General features: G+C 33.1%; 1 protein-coding gene across 1 annotated transcript; it reads right to left on the reverse strand.

The window, feature by feature from the left end:
- Positions 1-992: 992 nt before the first annotated feature.
- On the reverse strand, positions 993-17656 carry LOC106712216 (membrane-bound alkaline phosphatase-like). Its single transcript, XM_014504711.2, has 8 exons — positions 17544-17656; positions 12759-13057; positions 5736-5928; positions 4633-4802; positions 2804-2974; positions 2517-2682; positions 1516-1836; positions 993-1299 (listed from the first exon to the last, which is right to left on the reverse strand). The coding sequence occupies exons 1-8, from the start codon at positions 17602-17604 to the stop codon at positions 1004-1006; spliced, it is 1677 nt and encodes a 558-aa protein (XP_014360197.2). The 5' UTR covers positions 17605-17656; the 3' UTR covers positions 993-1003.
- Between the last annotated feature and the right edge of the window lie 416 nt (positions 17657-18072).

The raw sequence follows: 18072 nt of genomic DNA on the forward strand, positions 1-18072 counted from the left end.
GTCGACGATTCAACGTTGTATGTACGGAACGCACGCAACCTAATGCTCACGACGCAACCATACAATATTAGTTTTTACGATTTAAGTTGCCTTGTGTACGAATGGTTTTACATTTTTAATCTTTGCAACTATATTAGTTACATATGTTCTATATATATGTCTTAAGTGATTGACATGCGATGTGACAAGTGATGACATCTCAAAATTATTAAAAAAATATAACACAACATGTTATTAAATAATAAAATTGAAAACAAAAGCATTATTCGGCTTATTTTAGCTCGAGTCAGAGGTCATAATACGTTTGCTTTATCTGTGCTTTAAACACACTAGCTATTGCAGATTTTATAAATTCCATTTCGCAATTCATTTTAATTAGAGCCATTTGTTGTTAATTAACTAAATAAAACCTAAAGTTTTTGATTCATTAACGTGTTTATTTGTCGAAAGCGAAAAAGTTTATTTCGCTTGTCAATCGGTATACAAAAATGGTATAAAAATATATGTATAACAGTGCCACCTTACGGGAAATGTATGCACTACCGAAATTTAATTTCATTGGTCCCTGTATTATATATGCAAATAAGATTGCGATCGCAAGAAAATGTTAATAATATATCTTTAATAATATATAATGTAAAATGTAATATATAATGTTTTAAAATATATCTTTATCAAGTAAAATATTTTGTTTATATATTTTAGAAAATAAAAACACACAGAGATAATTATTTAACTTTCTATTTAGGAATGTTTGTGCTCAATGGCAATTTAACTAATATTTTGTACTTAATTTATCAATTTCAGATAAATAATAACTTCAATGTTTTGTGCTTTAGGTATATTTTCCTTAGAAAAAGTCTAGACTTTCAGCTTTTAGCACCCAAATTCAAAGAATGAACGTAATGGCTTAAATATAACTAACTCGCGTAAATGCTTTTATTTGTAACATAATTCGATGTTTTCATTTAAGTATTCATTGCCTTAAAATTTTATTACTAACTTAAAAATTTAACATAAAGCTAATTATCACAGCACATATACTTAATACATAACTAAATAAATTTGGTTTATTGTGTTCACCGCTTGATGTCCAGAAATGTCTATGTCTTTTGCAATTATCGTGTTTGTCTTCTGTTAAGCACATTGCGTACGCCATAAGATGTGGCACAACATTTTGTTCGTAACTGGCGGTGAAGAGGTGCTGCCAAGGCCCGAGAGCAAACACGGCCACGTCCTCACCGCCGTGCGTCTCCGAGTCGAGTGGCACCAAGCTTGGATACGAATAGTCCAACGCGCCTGCAAGAAATTAATATCAAAGTTTTATGACAGTAGAAAAAAATAACAAATTATTCGAAGCTGTTTAGAAAAAAGTAACAATAGAAAATCAAATGCAAAAAATTGCTAAATAATTAGGCAGGATAGACATAATGTGCCTGCAAGTTTCCAAGGTCAAAGTTGCATTTCAGATTTTAAACCGCTATTCCCTTTTCGCTGATATCAATCGATTCTTACCATTTATGAATCTGTCCTGTAAAGTGACGTCAACTCTTCCATCTGCTCCAATAGATGGCGCTTTTCCATTAGCGTAACTGATGGTTGTGTAAGGTTTATCATCAAAGCCTTTTGCAGTGTCCACAGCGCCCAGGATATCGTTTCCTCTAGAGGGGTAACCAGCCACGGTCATTGTATGCGCGTGGTCTGCACTAACAACTATCAAGGTGTCACTCTCATCAGTCAGAGTCCTAGCTTTCTTTACTGCTTTGGCATATTCCACGGTCTCGTCGAGAGCCAAACGAGCATAGCTGTCGTGATGCGCGTGGTCTATTCTCCCACCTAGAAAACAGAAGAATTACAATGAATTAATTTTTTTTTTGTAAGGTGACAAATGACGCTTGCTCGTTTGTCACCTGAATTCGTCGAAATGGCGAAGCGATCGCTGGCCATAGACATTCGCAATTGCAGATGCTTTGCCTACCTAATCGACGAAGGAGACGCATAGAAAGAGAATATTTCCCCTTCCTATGCGGCCCCATCCAATGCGGCCAATCCACGTCCTCTCTCCATCCTTTCGTTATAAGAAAAGGGTGGGAAAAGAAAATTTAAATCAAACCTATGCTTTGTGTACTTGTTCTATTGAAGGAGGAATTATTTTTATTGTACGGTTAATATTAAACTCTGTTTTGAACATTTGGATGTAAGTATTAAAGAGGTAAATAGTGGTAATAAAATTTATTGGTACAATGCCACAAGTAATTGGTTGAGAGTATAAAATTTATAATTATTTCAATGAACACAGATTTATGTCAACAGCGTGATTGCCTGCTGCTATTTTTATTGTTAAATTAAAGGTAGACATTTTGTGTTCATACTAAAACCACTGCAAAGAACTATCGAACTTATTTATATCGCATGTCAAGCAAAATACCAATAATTATAATTTAAATCCAATAATTTAAAGAGGGGCAATTTCCAACTTATATTTGAATTCCCAAATCCTCTCTATTAAAACTCACCTTCTACAAACAAAAAGTATCCTTTTTCGCTTCTACTTAACATCTTGATGGCGACTTCGACCATCTCCTCTAAAGTAGGCTGGTTGTGTGCCTTCATGTGGTACTCCATGTGGTCGTCGTTGAATAGACCTAGGAGATACTCCGGTAGGCCATCAGAATTAAATACCTGGAAGCATAAAGAAGACTATTGATATTTGTAAGACCAAAGGATTCATTTACCAACTTAAAAGAAAGAAGCAGGACATCAGCCCTTTGACAATAAGTAACGCTGGACTGGTGTCTCATACCTTCAACAGCTCGGCTCTATCGGTGACGTATTGATGTGTGGCGTTCTTCTCTACTTTATCCTCGTGCCACTTCTCCGCCAGATCGAGGCCGTCGAGCCTCTGCCCCGTGCCATTTAGCACCTGACTGGTTGTATTCGGGAAGAATTCCTTTCTACCACCGCCCATTATCACCTGAAAATGGATTATTTTTAATGACACTATACAGCATTACTTTAGAATCCAGTATAACATGATTATAATTTTTTGCATAGGGAAAAGTTTCGTTTCTTTGTTGTTTAATTTTTGCGATATAAATATGTAGGCTTTTATCAATATGATATGTTCAGAAATTTAAAAACGAACCGGTTATTTTGCATAATGTGCAATGGAATTACGTTTACTTAAATTATTTACGTTCACATCATATGTTTGGTTAAAATTTAAAAACTTGTGCATGTAAAATAATCATTTTTAAGAGTGTTTTTTTATTCTTAGCCTAAGAGACTTAGTTCACATCAATCATGAATAATAAAACAACATGCTTTTAATTCCACGTTCACTGACCATTATTTAGCAATCACTCAACCCTTGCTTTTTACCGTTCATGAATAAAAACCTGTTCTGGTAGAAATATTTGGCTGGATGTTTCGTAACTCAAATTCAGCACACAATCATATATGATTACGCTTACTTCGATATTCTTTTAAGTTTTTATTTTGAAATGTTTAATTCCAATTGGTCCTTACAGTCAAGTATTGATATATTTAGTAGTTATTTGTCCGTGTTTTCCTGTTAATTTTAATATCAACGATCTTATGAGATATATTGGGTTCATTTTTCTTCCGTACTTATATCGAAAATAATATAATAATGTATGGTTGCTATTTTAATGCACGAGACGCACTTTCTTATGCACAATTACACTCGTATCGTTGTGTACATAATGGTTAGATTAGTTTGTAACAAATGTGAATTTGTATAAAAACATTGGACCGTCACTCGTATTGTAATAACGAAGAGTGTAATTAACTGTGAGTGTAACTTAACTGTGAGAGATAAGACGCTGTAATTATCATGCTGGTGACGGTAAAGTCTTATAACCAAGGTCAACATTGCCCTTTTACAAAAAAACATCTCTCCGTACAATATTATCGGTTTAAATACTTGATCTCAAGTAATTTATAAAACTAAAAATTATCAAAGAGTACACGTAACAGCTTAATTCGGACAATAAACTCAGCACAACTAGCATATCGACTTCTTCATGGTTATTATTTTGCTAACACACTCTCGTGACTAAGTCACGAACAGAAGATGTTTATACCAAATTGAATATGCTGATTATGCCATGAAAATTTTCAGTTTCACGTATTTTTGCTACGGTTAGATAAACGTTATTGTATTTAAATCTATGTTACTTTAGGGTTAAATTTCAAATTTGAATGAACGGACGGAATATTTTTTTTTTAATATTAAGCTCTTATGAAAACGTTAATGATCATAATCGCCTGCGGTTGTTGTGTAAACTCGAGCGTATTTGCGTTTACTTTCAGTTTATTTTTTTAAAGGTTTTATCTGATGTTTAGCGTTGACCGCATCTATGGAAAAAGAACTAGAAGAGATCAGTCTTACGATCATACACTTTTGCCCAAAAAAAGGAAACTAAAGGCGCAAAGATTTGTTAGGCGTGGCCTTGCAACACAAATTATGTAGTTTTATCTCATAAGTGTTAGTCCGGAACCGAAAGTGTAATTAAAGTAACTTTTCAGCTACTCTTTTATCAGCATTAGAGGTTTTAATAAGACGCGCTACCGTACGTTTATTTACTACATTAAAAAAAGCAGTCTTACCTTAAACTGTCGTCCGGGATTGTTCATTATTAGCTGGTAGGCAATATCCCGGCAGCCTAAAGACAGGCATTCATCAGGCACATCTGCGTCGCTCTCCCAGTTCCTCTCAGATGTATGGGCGTACATCCCAGCTGGTGACGCGTGGGTTACCCGTGTTGTGGTTACTAGACCTAGAAATTGAAAGGAATTTGGTAGACGAGATCCACTACAAGATTCTGGATCACAGATTTAAAGAGCTAATTGTAGTGTTATTACTAAAACAGTTGCAGCTAGTATACTGCACGTTTATAATTACGATATCTTTTTCTTCAAATTTTAAAAGGTTCTGAATGTGAAGCAACTATTTTGTCGTCGAAGTTACTGTGGTCAATTTTTTACGATATGATTTTGCAGTATTGTAATTTTAATTCTAAGTTTTTTTAACTTGACTATCCCTTGGCATATAATTTGAATTATCCAATATTTAACATGCTTACCAAAGTTCTGTCTATCTATCTATAGTTCTGAATTCACAGTGATCATGACTACAAATTGTTTAAATTATGTGCTATTAGTGACGTAATTCAATTGAAATATTATTTAATTCAATTGAATTGGTTTATTGCTTTTTGTCCATTCTTGTTTTATCGTTCATTGTTACGATTATTTACTGTTCAGCTTAGGTTATGAATTTTACTAGTGTATTTTGCAAAATATCATATATCACTTTTTGTCACCTATCTTTTGATATTATAAATATTATATCAAGGATATAAGTCTTTGAAAAATGATTTCTGAGAAACATGATTTCAAATATTAATGAAGTGACGAAAGTTATTTTACTTGATGTAAGACATCACTATACTATAAACAATCTACTTAGATTCAAGTCAACTGAGGAGGACTTCAATCATGAAGAAAAAATTTCACAATGATATATAGGTAGTCTTAAAATTTAACTAGTACAGTGTATAACGAACTTCTCATAAAAAAGGTTAATACACATTGAAAAAATCACAAGTGATTCAATATTTTTTCATTGATCATACAAACTCGATAATTCCGATGGGGCAATGTTTTTATATTAGGATTTAAGAATAACAATGACTTCATTTATATCTTACCTACATCCAGACCGTTGTCCAGTGCCCATTGTCCTATGGAGGATGCCCAGTTGTTCTCGTATAGCTGCGAGTGGCAGGCACCCCTGGTCACGTTGCCGTCTAGCCCGATGACGCCGTACTTGGTCTTTACGCCTGTCAGGTATGAAGTGGCTGTACACGCCGAGTCCGGCACTTGCGCGTCTATACAGTAAGTCTGGAATGAAGATAGTACTATTTAGTTTATTCCATTAGTTTTTGATTGAAAATTGATTTATTGCTGTAGAAAAAAATTACAAACTTGCATATAAGTGTTGCCTGAATAGTTTAAGTTGCTTTGAATAACGCCTTCATATTTATAAAGTACCAGGGGTTGCCCGCAAAATCAGAATTAAAAAAGAAATTTTGTAATTTTGTAATTCTGATTTTGTTTTTCAACTTAGCTTTAGTTTTTACTTAGCCAAAAATAAGATGGTTTTTCGTTTAAATTTTTTTTATATATATGCTTCCAACTTGATAGACGTCTGTCATGTGTTTGAATGCTATAGTAGAATTTTCAGCTCAGTACCAAATGAAAGGTTTATTGAATGTTCATAAATACTATACATCATTACTGACAACTCTTTTAAGTACTCACTGCCAAGACCACATCATTGTCCACTCGACCTTGGTTCGTGTCATTTGACGAGTAATACTGTTTCCTTCTACGTTTTCTTTTGTTGTCTTTATATTATTACCATAATGGCTCAGTGGTTCGCGTTCTTTGAATAAGTTCTTGTCTTAGATTCATCATAAAACTGTAGTAATATTTTTTTTAATTCAAGCATGTACGTCATGCATTTCCATGGGTTTCAGAGACCAAAATATCTGTTTAAAACATATTGCTTTCTCTATTTTGTCAAAAGATATGACAGGGATGACGATATGTTTTGTTTAATACAGAGGTTTTGGTTTCAGGTATCCACGGTAAGACATTTATTTAAAGAAATACGTCAGTAAATTAACATAATTGAAGTTATTCCCCCATTCCAATATATAAATATTAGAACAGTAAAGTTTACTTTAAACGTGACAGACGTTATCAATTACATTAACATAATGTTAATGTGTAGTGATAAAAACATGTTCTGCAACAATTATTCATGCTTACACCTTGACATGACTGAAAGAGAAAATTGTTTTATATATAGATTACTAGCTGTCGCCCGCGACTTCATCAGCGCGGAATAATAACTTGATCATACTAATTTTTGAGGTAAATTTGAAAAAAGAAGATTTTGGCCTTCTATTGTATCTAAGTAATGTTTAAAGTTTTGTCTTACAAAATTTACGTTTTAAACATAAGATAGTTTCTGTACGAGCCAACGATCACACTTGTTGCTTACAGTTACATTTTTAAGTAGCGGTCGACCGCGACTTCGTCAGCGCAGAACTAAAAAAGTGGCTCTTAATATACCCAGCAACAGCTACCATCCCGTCCAAGTTCCGTCAAAATCGGTCCAGACGTTCCGGGTAATTACCGGACACAAACGCAGCCTTGCTACATACATACAAAATAGACAGACAAAATTTAAAAAAATGATTTTTTCGCTATCATCAAGGTGATTTTACATAGAGACACTACCATTTCATCAATATATATAGAACTTAATTATATTAATTTCAAGTTATTGATTTTACACGATGAATAGTGTAATGAAAATAAGTATACGCCGATACAAAAACACTTTATTATAATATTATGGACGGACACGAAGGAAAACCAATGGAGAATGTTAATTGGCTGTAAAGAAATTCTCAATGTCAAAGAACAATAGAAACCTTCCTGTTGTATTATTAGGAAAATCAAACATGAACTCTATTACATTGAGTACGTTTCCGGCATCTAATCCATATTTCCTTAACAATAATGATCTCAGTTGAAATTATCACTATTATCTCTGTAATTTAAATTTATCTCTGAGTTTTCACTATATTTAAAGATCTGAAACAGAAAATTTCAATACATTTTGTACTAAAAAAAACATAATTTTGTACACAGTTTGATGTTAGTCTAAAATTTCACCACATATCGAAGGGTAGGAGGGAATTAAAAAGTTGTTATAACATCATATGATTAATGTACGACCTCTAGCGCAATTTTGTGTACAACACAGATCTATATAAGAATGTTAAAATTAAACACAATCCGGAATATCCTGCGATCAAATAACATAAATGCAGCTCAGCATAATTATCCAATAAACTTTAATAGATACTCCACGCTAATTCCGGTACATGTGATCGGGGTTATATCATATTCGGTCCGGTTATTACTACAATACATACATATGTTGTACTTATGTAGAAGCAAAGAAAATAGATATATTTATAAGTATACCAGCTGTTGCACGCAACTCCATCCGGGCGGATTAAATAAAACTTAATTAGTAGCTTATGTGTTCTTCCATACTATGCTCTACATCTATGCCAAATTTCATCGAGATCAGTTGAGCTGTTTTGGAGATATCTTCAAACAAACATCCATCCGTCCATCTAAACATTTGCATTTATAATCGCGACAGCTAGTAGTGCACGGGGTCCCGTCGCGCAGAATTAAAAAAAACGTAATAAGTAGCCTTTGTGTTCTTCCTAAATATTTTCTATATCTGCGCCAGATTTTATTAAGATCCGCTGAGCCGTTCCGGAGATACCTTCAAACATCCATCCATCCATATAAACATTCGCATTAATAATTTTAGGAAGAAGAAATATTAGTTTGAAACAAGTCACTTGTGATATAAAATATCAAACAGAGATTGATTTTTAAGTAATTTTTTTATAACTCGTAATATTAATTACAGTTTACAAGAAAAAAAGGTACTTTATATCATATCTTTTTGTATAAAGTAATATTGCAATGATTTGTATTATAATTTTATAGCTAACTAATTAATTGTGTAGGTAGTCTTTTATGAAAATTACGAAATATTAGAAATAAACTAGAGTGAAATAGTATACTTCTATAATTCGACAAATCGTAAAATGTTACAACCATAACCTTCGCTAATGTTTCCTAGATCGTGACACTTCGTCTTCTGCACGCTGGATAATGTTTTGCTGCTTGTTAAGTGAGAATATGTACCACTGTGTTATTTTCCGCTCGAAAGATTGCAGCGAGTTTGGATGATATACTTTTAATGTCTGACTGTTTAATTTTGAAAGAGTCTTCAGATATTTGTCAGGTTCATCCGCTACTTGAAGTAACAATGCAATAAGTGCAATTTAAAAGTGTAACATATTATCAGAAAAATGTTTTTTTTTTAAATATACGTGTACGTTTGTCATAGTTACGTTATAAGTTCTAATGTTTATGAGATACTAGATGTTGCCCGTAACTTCAATATCGTGGAAGTGAAACGTCCAGAAGGCATGAACGCTGATTTGCAGACAGCTAGACAGAAATAAACAAATTTAAAAACTGACATTTGTTTTTTCTTTTAGAACGACACAATTGTTTTCTTTTTGTTATCAAGAACCAAATACATCATGTCCTAGAAAAATTAAAATTTTAATTTAATATTACATATTACAAAAAGACAATCAAATCTATTTTTTCTCTATAGATATGGGAACGTGTAATTAATTACATAAGTCTAGTTTTTAGTTCAACTACCTTGGAACCTGATAAAGCCATAATCTCCTTAAACAGCGCTCTTAAAAAACTTGCTTTGACTTTTGGTTATGTCAAGGAGAATATAAAATCATTCGAGTCTTTCCTTAGACAAACCTTCCACTGCCAAATAATTAGGGGGCACGGCAGTGCCCCCGCCGAAGCGAGCACATAATATACGTTTAAACAAAGGAGTTATTATTTTATTTATTTAAGAGTTCCAAAGTGAATTCCCATGACACAGTTCCATAGATAACATTTTTTTCCTTATTGCTGATCCGTGGCCCTTTTTCGTGTCAAAAAATAACATTACAGAGTAAAAAAAAGTGAAAACGATCAAGTTCGTTTTTATAAGAAGTTGCAACATTTTTCAATAGACTAGCGGTTTGTTTAGCTTAAGAATATGTTTGACCGTGATAGCAATAAACGAAACAAGAATTAATACAGGTCAATTTAAGTACTTTAACGACAGCTTCAAAAGAACTAAGAATAGGCTAACACGTTTACATTATAATGTGTTGCGGTGCAATAATAATTTTTGGTACTATTTACGTAAGCATATAAATCTTTTTCAACTAAAGAGGTTGTATTCGAGGAGAATAATAACTGCAAACGTAATTACGTAAATATAGAATTTTTTTTTAAAACTAAAGAGGTTGTATTCAACGTGAATAATAACAACTGGTTAAAAGCAATAATTGGGTAAATTCCCGTTCGTCCGGTGTTTCCCCTGCGAGCTTTCGTGATTGCAATATGTGTTATAAGATATTTGTACATAGTTAATGTGAAATTATATGTTAATCTTTCCTCGGCCATCTAGTCCATATGAGAAGCTACTCGTATAACCACGAAATACTAAATTAATGGCAGTAATCTATGTTAATTGAAAGATATATTTAGTAAACCATTTAAGAAACATATCAACTTAGTATGTTAAAATTGAAAACAAAAGAAAAACATACTAGGGAGAATTTAAAATAACAACAAATAGCTATTGCCCGCGACTCCGTCCGGTATAAAAGACAATGATTACCAGGCTATGTGTTTCTCCAGACTATGTTCTATATCTATACCAAATTTCAACGACATCTGTTTAGCCGTTCTAGAGATACTTTATCCATCCATGTAAACATTCGTATTTATAATAATACTAGCTTTTACCCGCGACTCCGTCTGCGCGGAATAAAAAAATAGAAAACGGGGTAAAAATTATCTTATGTCCGTTTCCTGGTTCTAAGCTACCTGCCCACCAATTTTCAGTCAAATCGATTCAGCCGTTCTTGAGTTATAAATAATGTAACTAACACGACTTTCTTTTATATATATAGATAAGATTAAGATTAATTCAAAAAAGAAATAAATGACAAACGGATTCTGCGATGATTTTTACCGTCTTTGCAATAAAACCCATCTATCAATCTGATATCTAATCAATGCATACGGCAATATTACACAATTAATTGTTTACAAATGTGCCTAATCCAATAATCAAGTATTGTTGATAATTAACAATGATATGAATGATAAAAGGCAATCATTTCTGAACGACATTAAACTGATAAAATGAGACAAAACAAGTAGTCAAACAAAAGAAACTCAGTAGTTTAATTTCAAATTTTCGAAAATAGAATATGTACTTTATATTACTTTATATATGTACTTAATAGGATATTAGGAACAATTTTCATCAGATGGCAGTTTAGCATTAGTAGAGATTAATAAATAGACGAAAAGCACGTCTCAATATAACTTTGAATTAAATAAATAAAGAAATCTCCTATACAGATATTATAGGATTTGAAATGCATTATTTGGATAGAATACATGTATAAAAATTAGTGATGCAACGGAAGTGTCTTACCGGAACCAGAAACGGAAACAGATGTCAAAAATAAATTTTAGCAGAAACGGAAACGGAAACGGATGCGGAAACAGAAGTGTAAATAATAAAAAAAAACATATTTACAAATTTTTTCAGGGAACAAAATTACACTATTTACAAATTAATGTTCGCCAAACCACTTGTGTTGACAAACGACAAATGTATTTCTTTATTAATACATTCACTGCTGACCACTCGGATCCGAGTGAAACTGATTGTTTCAAACAGCAGCAGAAAATATTACGCGCTTAAATTCACGAAAAAGTACGTAAACAAACAAATGCGACAAGTGCCGAAAGGCCGCGCACGGACTGCCTGTCTCGCGCCGCGCATTTGGATCTCTCAGCCGTCGTAAAGTTCCGTTTTATCTCCGTTATAAAAGTTTCGGAAACAGAAGCAGAAACGGATGTTGAAAAGCACGCGGAACTTCCGCACTTGCAGAAACGGAAACAGACATCCGCTGCATCACTAATAAAAATATTGATAATCATTCCTATATGTGACTTGTATATGTGTGATACATATATGTGTTTAATTTTAATGCTTTTATTTTATAACACAGATAGGATTACAATTTTGGTAAATGTTTATAACATACCAATACAGGGCCACGCCTTGGTGTTTTAAACATGGTAATTGAGGTAGAACCACTGCTTTTGAACTCAAAAGTTTAGTTCGTAATGTCCAGTTTTTATATTCTTCTTTGCAATTAGTACATAGTATTATACTAAGATCTAACAAAGATTCACTAATTCCTCCTATTTATGTTTTTCTAATAGACTAAAAAGGTTTTAACTAAACTACTAAAGGTCAAACAAAATATACTGAAATGAATAAAAAACTGCGTTTCTTTGATGCAACGGATTAGAAAAAAATTAACTCGAAAGCTTTGTGTTGCAAGATACAAAAAATAAATTATGTAACTCTAAATTCGCCAGGTCAGGTATTAACGCTGCCATTCGAAAACAAGCCGCTTTATTTTAGCAAAGATTTATGCAATAACCGATCATCCACTTCCTAAGTCGTTTTTTAAGATCGTTATACAACTGCTTAACATTGATTGATTTCAATTATGTAATATAAATGTCTAAGATACTATTCTTTTTGCGGTAACCTTACATCTAACCTTTTAAAAATCTTACTCATGAAATATAATCAATTACGTAACAAGAAGAAAGGAATTAGGAGTTTATGAAAGTACGTTTAAGTGGAACCGTACAAATGATGTTGACAAAGATGCATCATCAGCTCACTAAACGTCCCCAAGTGCGGGTTGTTTGACTTCACACATATAAAAAAAACCCCACCGAAACTACACGGAGATGCGCATTTTTGAAATATGTACAGAACAATGTTTTGATTTTTAAATTAATTACTTTTAAAACCTGTATCATGTCTTAACATATATCATCCACAAAGAAGTTTCAAATACATCCACTCACAGTTCATGCATATCAACTGACCGCTGTAAAATCAGAACTTAGTAACTATTTCAATTACTCAAATCACTTACTCTTGCTAATCCGGTTACAGGGAACGTTTCAAACTCCAAAATGTTGTCTTCACCCAATCCACGCTCCACTTGTCCGCCGTAAGTCCTGGCCGCCATCACCGTAGCCAGAGACATTCCATCACCGATAAACATAATACCATTCTTCGCCTTGTTAATATTCTTCGTCTCTTGTAGTTTCGCCTTCAGAGTTGTAGCTGCTGATTTCTTCCAGTATGAACCACGCTTCTCCTCTGGCGGGATATATGCAGGGTTCATTACTGTATCTAACACCTTCTTCGGTTTTGGCACGTATGTATCTTCTGTAAAAAGAGATTTTTGATGTATTTTTTGGATTTCAACTAAATATACTAGTTAGCCTAGCTATTTGACTAGCCAAATTATTATTTTGTTCTTAAGTCCATGTCGCCTTTGATATTATATCGTAACTAGTTAGTAACTTATTACGCATATTAACTAAATATATTTATCAGGTGGAGGTCATTGACCAAAATTAAAAAACATCATAAATATCTGAATTGTTTATATATCGGGATATCGCATTTAACCCCTTCAGGGCTTCAGGAATCCCTTTTCCGAAGAAATAATTTACATTGCAAGAGCTGCTGATAAATGGTTGGACATTGAAATTTAAGAGTTGTGCAGTCCAAAATTGGGTATATTTAAAATGCAAAACACTAGTATACGCGCAAGTTAACGAGGTATTTGTTTCCAAATTCTTGAGCATTACTCAACCAGAGATGCAAGACATTCAAGCCGAAAATGCACGCAGAGAGTTCCAAATTATTATTCTCTTCACACCGCATTTGAATTCGGTCAAACAACTTAAATATTTACTGTAACGTACAAAAATATCTTTTACTTCGCAAAACAAAAGCGTCTAAAGCAACTTCATTATCACATACCTGGAATATTTAACTAGGAATTGGCTACACATCTTAATTTGACTTTATTAAGCTTGTTAAGAATATATTAGTTTGGATTTCTAAATAAATTATCAGGGTAGACAGTCGAATCTGGATAAGTGGGAATCCAAGGGACCGCGATTTCTCGCTTCTAGAGGTTTCTCTCTAACCCGAGTTTCTCTTACGCAGGTCGTCTGTAGGGACCGTACAATGACTCTCGCTAGTAAAGGTTCCTCCCTTATCCAGGTTCGACTGTGGCTACTTAAGATTGATGATACTAAAATTAAGACTAGTACTTTAATGAAGGCGTAATCTTTATACAATCTAATCAGCAATGTCAATTATATTGCCCACTTAAAATACTGTTATATTAAATCATAATAATTTGCTTTGCATATACTGGCTGTCGTCCGTGACTCTGTCCGCGCAGTATTAAAAAAAACTTTTTAAGTAGCCTATGTGTCCTTCCAGACTATGTTCTATATCTGTGCCAAATCTCGTCGAGATCCGTTGAGCTGTTCTCGAGATACTTTCAAACAAACATCCATCCATTCATCTAAACATTCGCATTTATAATATTAGAGATTATAATGTATTATTTACATTTTTAATTAATTTTAAGGAAAGCAAAAGAAACGAATTAAGGTTGAAGTCTTCAAGTTATCCTCAAATGCGGGAAATGCACTACCAAGGAAAAACACACTTTTAAAATGACGCGATGGGAAATTATTATTATTACTATTCATTAAATATGTTAGGGATATTTTTTTTACAATTACTTGTTAGTAATAGAAATTAATGAGGACCTGAGTATGTAAAGGAATACTTGAGCAACGTAGGAAAAATACCAGGATAAGGAAAAAATATTGTGTCTTTCGTTCTTATTAATTATATTTCTTATTATAATTTTACTTGTTATTAATTTAAAAGTAGTATTATCATCTTCACAGAGATTATGAGTGGAATAATATCCCGTTTTCGACCGACTTACGTCATTTCATCAAGGCCTATCTTTTCACATGTAGATAGGCACCTTTAGAGATAGATCGGTGTAAGAAACTATTAAATAATATTATTTTAAACATCAAGACCGGAATGCCAAAGCAGCGTATCTCGGAACCCTGACTGGCCGCCGACCTATCGGCCGTCCTAGATACCACTGGCGAGACGCCGTAGAGCTAGACCTGCTGGAGCTACAAGCGATGGACTGGCAGGAGAAGGCACAGGACAGGCGACTCTGGCGATCTCTTGTGTCGGAGGCCAAGACCCACTTTGGGTCGCTGCGATAGCGGAGTAAGTAAGTATTTTAAACATCACATTGATGTGGCAAAGCCAATATAACATTTTTGTTGATTTTGTGTCGAAGGAAAATCTATAGAAAATCGCATTTGTAATAATGAGTTAAATAAACTTATACTTTACTAGTTTTCGCCCGCGACTCCGTCTGCGCGGAATTAAAAAAAACATAATAAGTATCTCATGTGCTCTTCCAGACTATGATCTAAATCTATGCCAAATTTCATCGAGATCAGTTGAACCGTTCTGGAGAAACATTCAAACATCCATCCATCCAAACATTTGCATTTATAACATTAGTAAGATCCTGATACAACTATTACTAAATTTCTTCTACGAGTAACCAATTAGGTTGTCATGAGATGGAATAAATTAGAGTTTTTGCATTTGATTCTTTCAATCATTTTGTGATATGAAAATCAGTGATACAACAAGCATTTCGTAACAAAATCAATAGATTAAAAATTATGATAACGCACGTACATCTAATTTCATGATAACAGATAATATAGAATTAATACGTGACAGTATATGATAATAAAAAATATAAATCGTTTGTTTTGATATAGATAGTTTACATATCGCTAAGCGTATATATTTTTTTTAATCTGAAATATTAATATTATGTTACGTTGTAATCCAAACCCGAAATTATTTTCACAGTCAAATTGCACCTAAAATACTGTTATAAAAATAGAAAAATATGTTTGATTTTTCTTAAAACGTTTTTTCACATTTTTCATAAAAGTAACTTAAAACGGAAATTAACGTAATGGCAGCTATGAAGGGAATTTGATTATACTCAACTTAATTTAGCCGTTGGATTTAACTTAGGAGCGTCGGTGGCTCAGGCGTTAAGCACTTGACTTGCAATCTGCAGGTCCAAGGTTCGAAATACACCATGTACCAATGTGTTTTTCGATTTTAATTTACATTTATCCGATGTTTTTACGGTGAAGGAAAACATCATGATGCTGGTCATATCTGGGAAGCAATTTAATGATATATGTGAAGTCAACCTGCACTGGGTCAGCGTGGTTGACTATGGCCTAGTCACCCCTAACTTAGGGTAGGCTTTGAGCCCCTCAACGAGTACGTATAGTGAGCTGATGCTGATTTAATTTAAATATAATATAATATTTCTAGTTAACAGTACGTAACACTGGATACCTTATAATTAGCAGTATCGATTAATACCAGGTTTAAGTCCTGTTTACCGATTAAAAAAAAAACGAAAACGACATACCGGTTTATCTAAATTATGACATGTATTATGACATCAATTTTACGATAAAACTGATTTTGTTTTTTAATCTGTTGTTATTGTTAATATTAAGATTGTCTGAGAACAATAGTGAACGAACCCTTTCACTAAAAATTGTTGTAAATTTAACCCAAAAATGTTACTGCTGAAATCAATAGGTATCGTTGCTTAAGATTGACTCGGAGATTATTTCTTTTTTACATAAGCGAATACAAACATCAATTGATGGCTGGATTGCCATTCGTAATTCTCCACAAATTTTGTCGGTTCATCTCCTTTTTAACCGACTTCAAAAAGGAGGAGTTTCTAAATTTGTATGTATGATTTTGTCGCTATTGACGACGAAATATTTAATTAAACTTACACAATAAGACAAAGACTGTCTTGCCTCTAAGTTGTTATTAATAAAATTCGTGTCGTTATTGAGTGCGTTTAAATAACAGCTGTTAACAGAACTGGCTGTGCAAATTCTCGCCAGCCTTGGTGCCGTGAATTGCCTGCCAGTGACATTTGAAATGTTAAGAAAATGTTATTGTTAACATATGCTTATATAAATAAATCAACAAATTTTGACGTGAACAAATTCTGCAAATGCATACAGATATCATGAAATGAGAACATTTTATTGCTTACATGTCCTGAATAAAATAAATACCTGAAAACGACTTTCGTATCAATACTTCAATCAGTCACACAAGAGAATACAGGGCTAGTTGATTGTCCTAAAAAATTAATGGTAATCAATCTTACTCTTGAAAAAGTTTTTCAATTGCGTAAAGAAAGGAAGATGGACGTAAGGAACCAATGCAGGTTTAGGCAACATTTGATAGTTCCGTTAGAATAGTTGTTTATAGTTACACTATGAGTATAGATTAGTGCAGATTTAATACAAGAAATCTACATTAAATTACAGCTTAAGAAACCATTAACGTCTTTGAGTAGTGTATTTATTGTTTTGTTGGAATGACACAATAGCCACGTAGTTGGAATGTCATGACTTTAAATCTATAGACTTAATATTGAAAACGTATCGTCGTGTATCAAGGATATTATTTCTTTTATTTTTAAAAGCCTTCATTACTGTGATATTAATAACTTATTTTAAGTAAGACTTCATGGATTATGATACCGTAACGGTTAAGTTTTTTAACCTTATAATTTTAACAATATGTGTATTATATACAATTTTTCCTTTTTAATACTTACTCGTAAAATATTTCTTTTGTAAAAATTTTGACAATTGTAATAAAAAGCGATATAAATAAAGCTTAAATATGATTAATTATTTTTTAACGGTCTATAATTAAAAAAAATTTAACAAACCTGCGAATATAATTACGGCGAACACGACTTGCGCCAAAAGGAGAAGATGCGCGCACGCCATCTCACTACTGAACGCCACCGTGTGGCTTCACTGACTGAATTGAACTGAACACGGGCAACCACTGTACTGCGGACCTCGGCCACTCGTGCGCAACCACCAATTTATACCATGGCTTTTTAATCCGTTAGTCAGTTTTCCCGGGTTATACTTATTATTTAATGTTTAGATGCATGGATGGATGATGGGTATTTGTTTGAAGTTATTCTTCTCTAGTTTTTTTTTTTAATTCCGGATTGAGTAGCAGCCTAGACTATAAACCTAAAAATAGACAATAATTCACAATCCCCAAAATCGTTATTTAAAAAAAATCCGAATAAATAACTGACCTTTAAATAAGGCAAGATGAATTAAAAGATAAATTGGAGAAGAGAAGAAGGTAAGTCAGCATAAAAAATTACTAAAAGATGTTACTGAGGAAGGTTTATGTTTAGGATTATGTTTCCTTAATCTTATTCAGAATCACGAGAC

Source organism: Papilio machaon, chromosome 13, assembly GCF_912999745.1.
Source record: "Papilio machaon chromosome 13, ilPapMach1.1, whole genome shotgun sequence".
NCBI lineage: Eukaryota > Metazoa > Arthropoda > Insecta > Lepidoptera > Papilionidae > Papilio > Papilio machaon.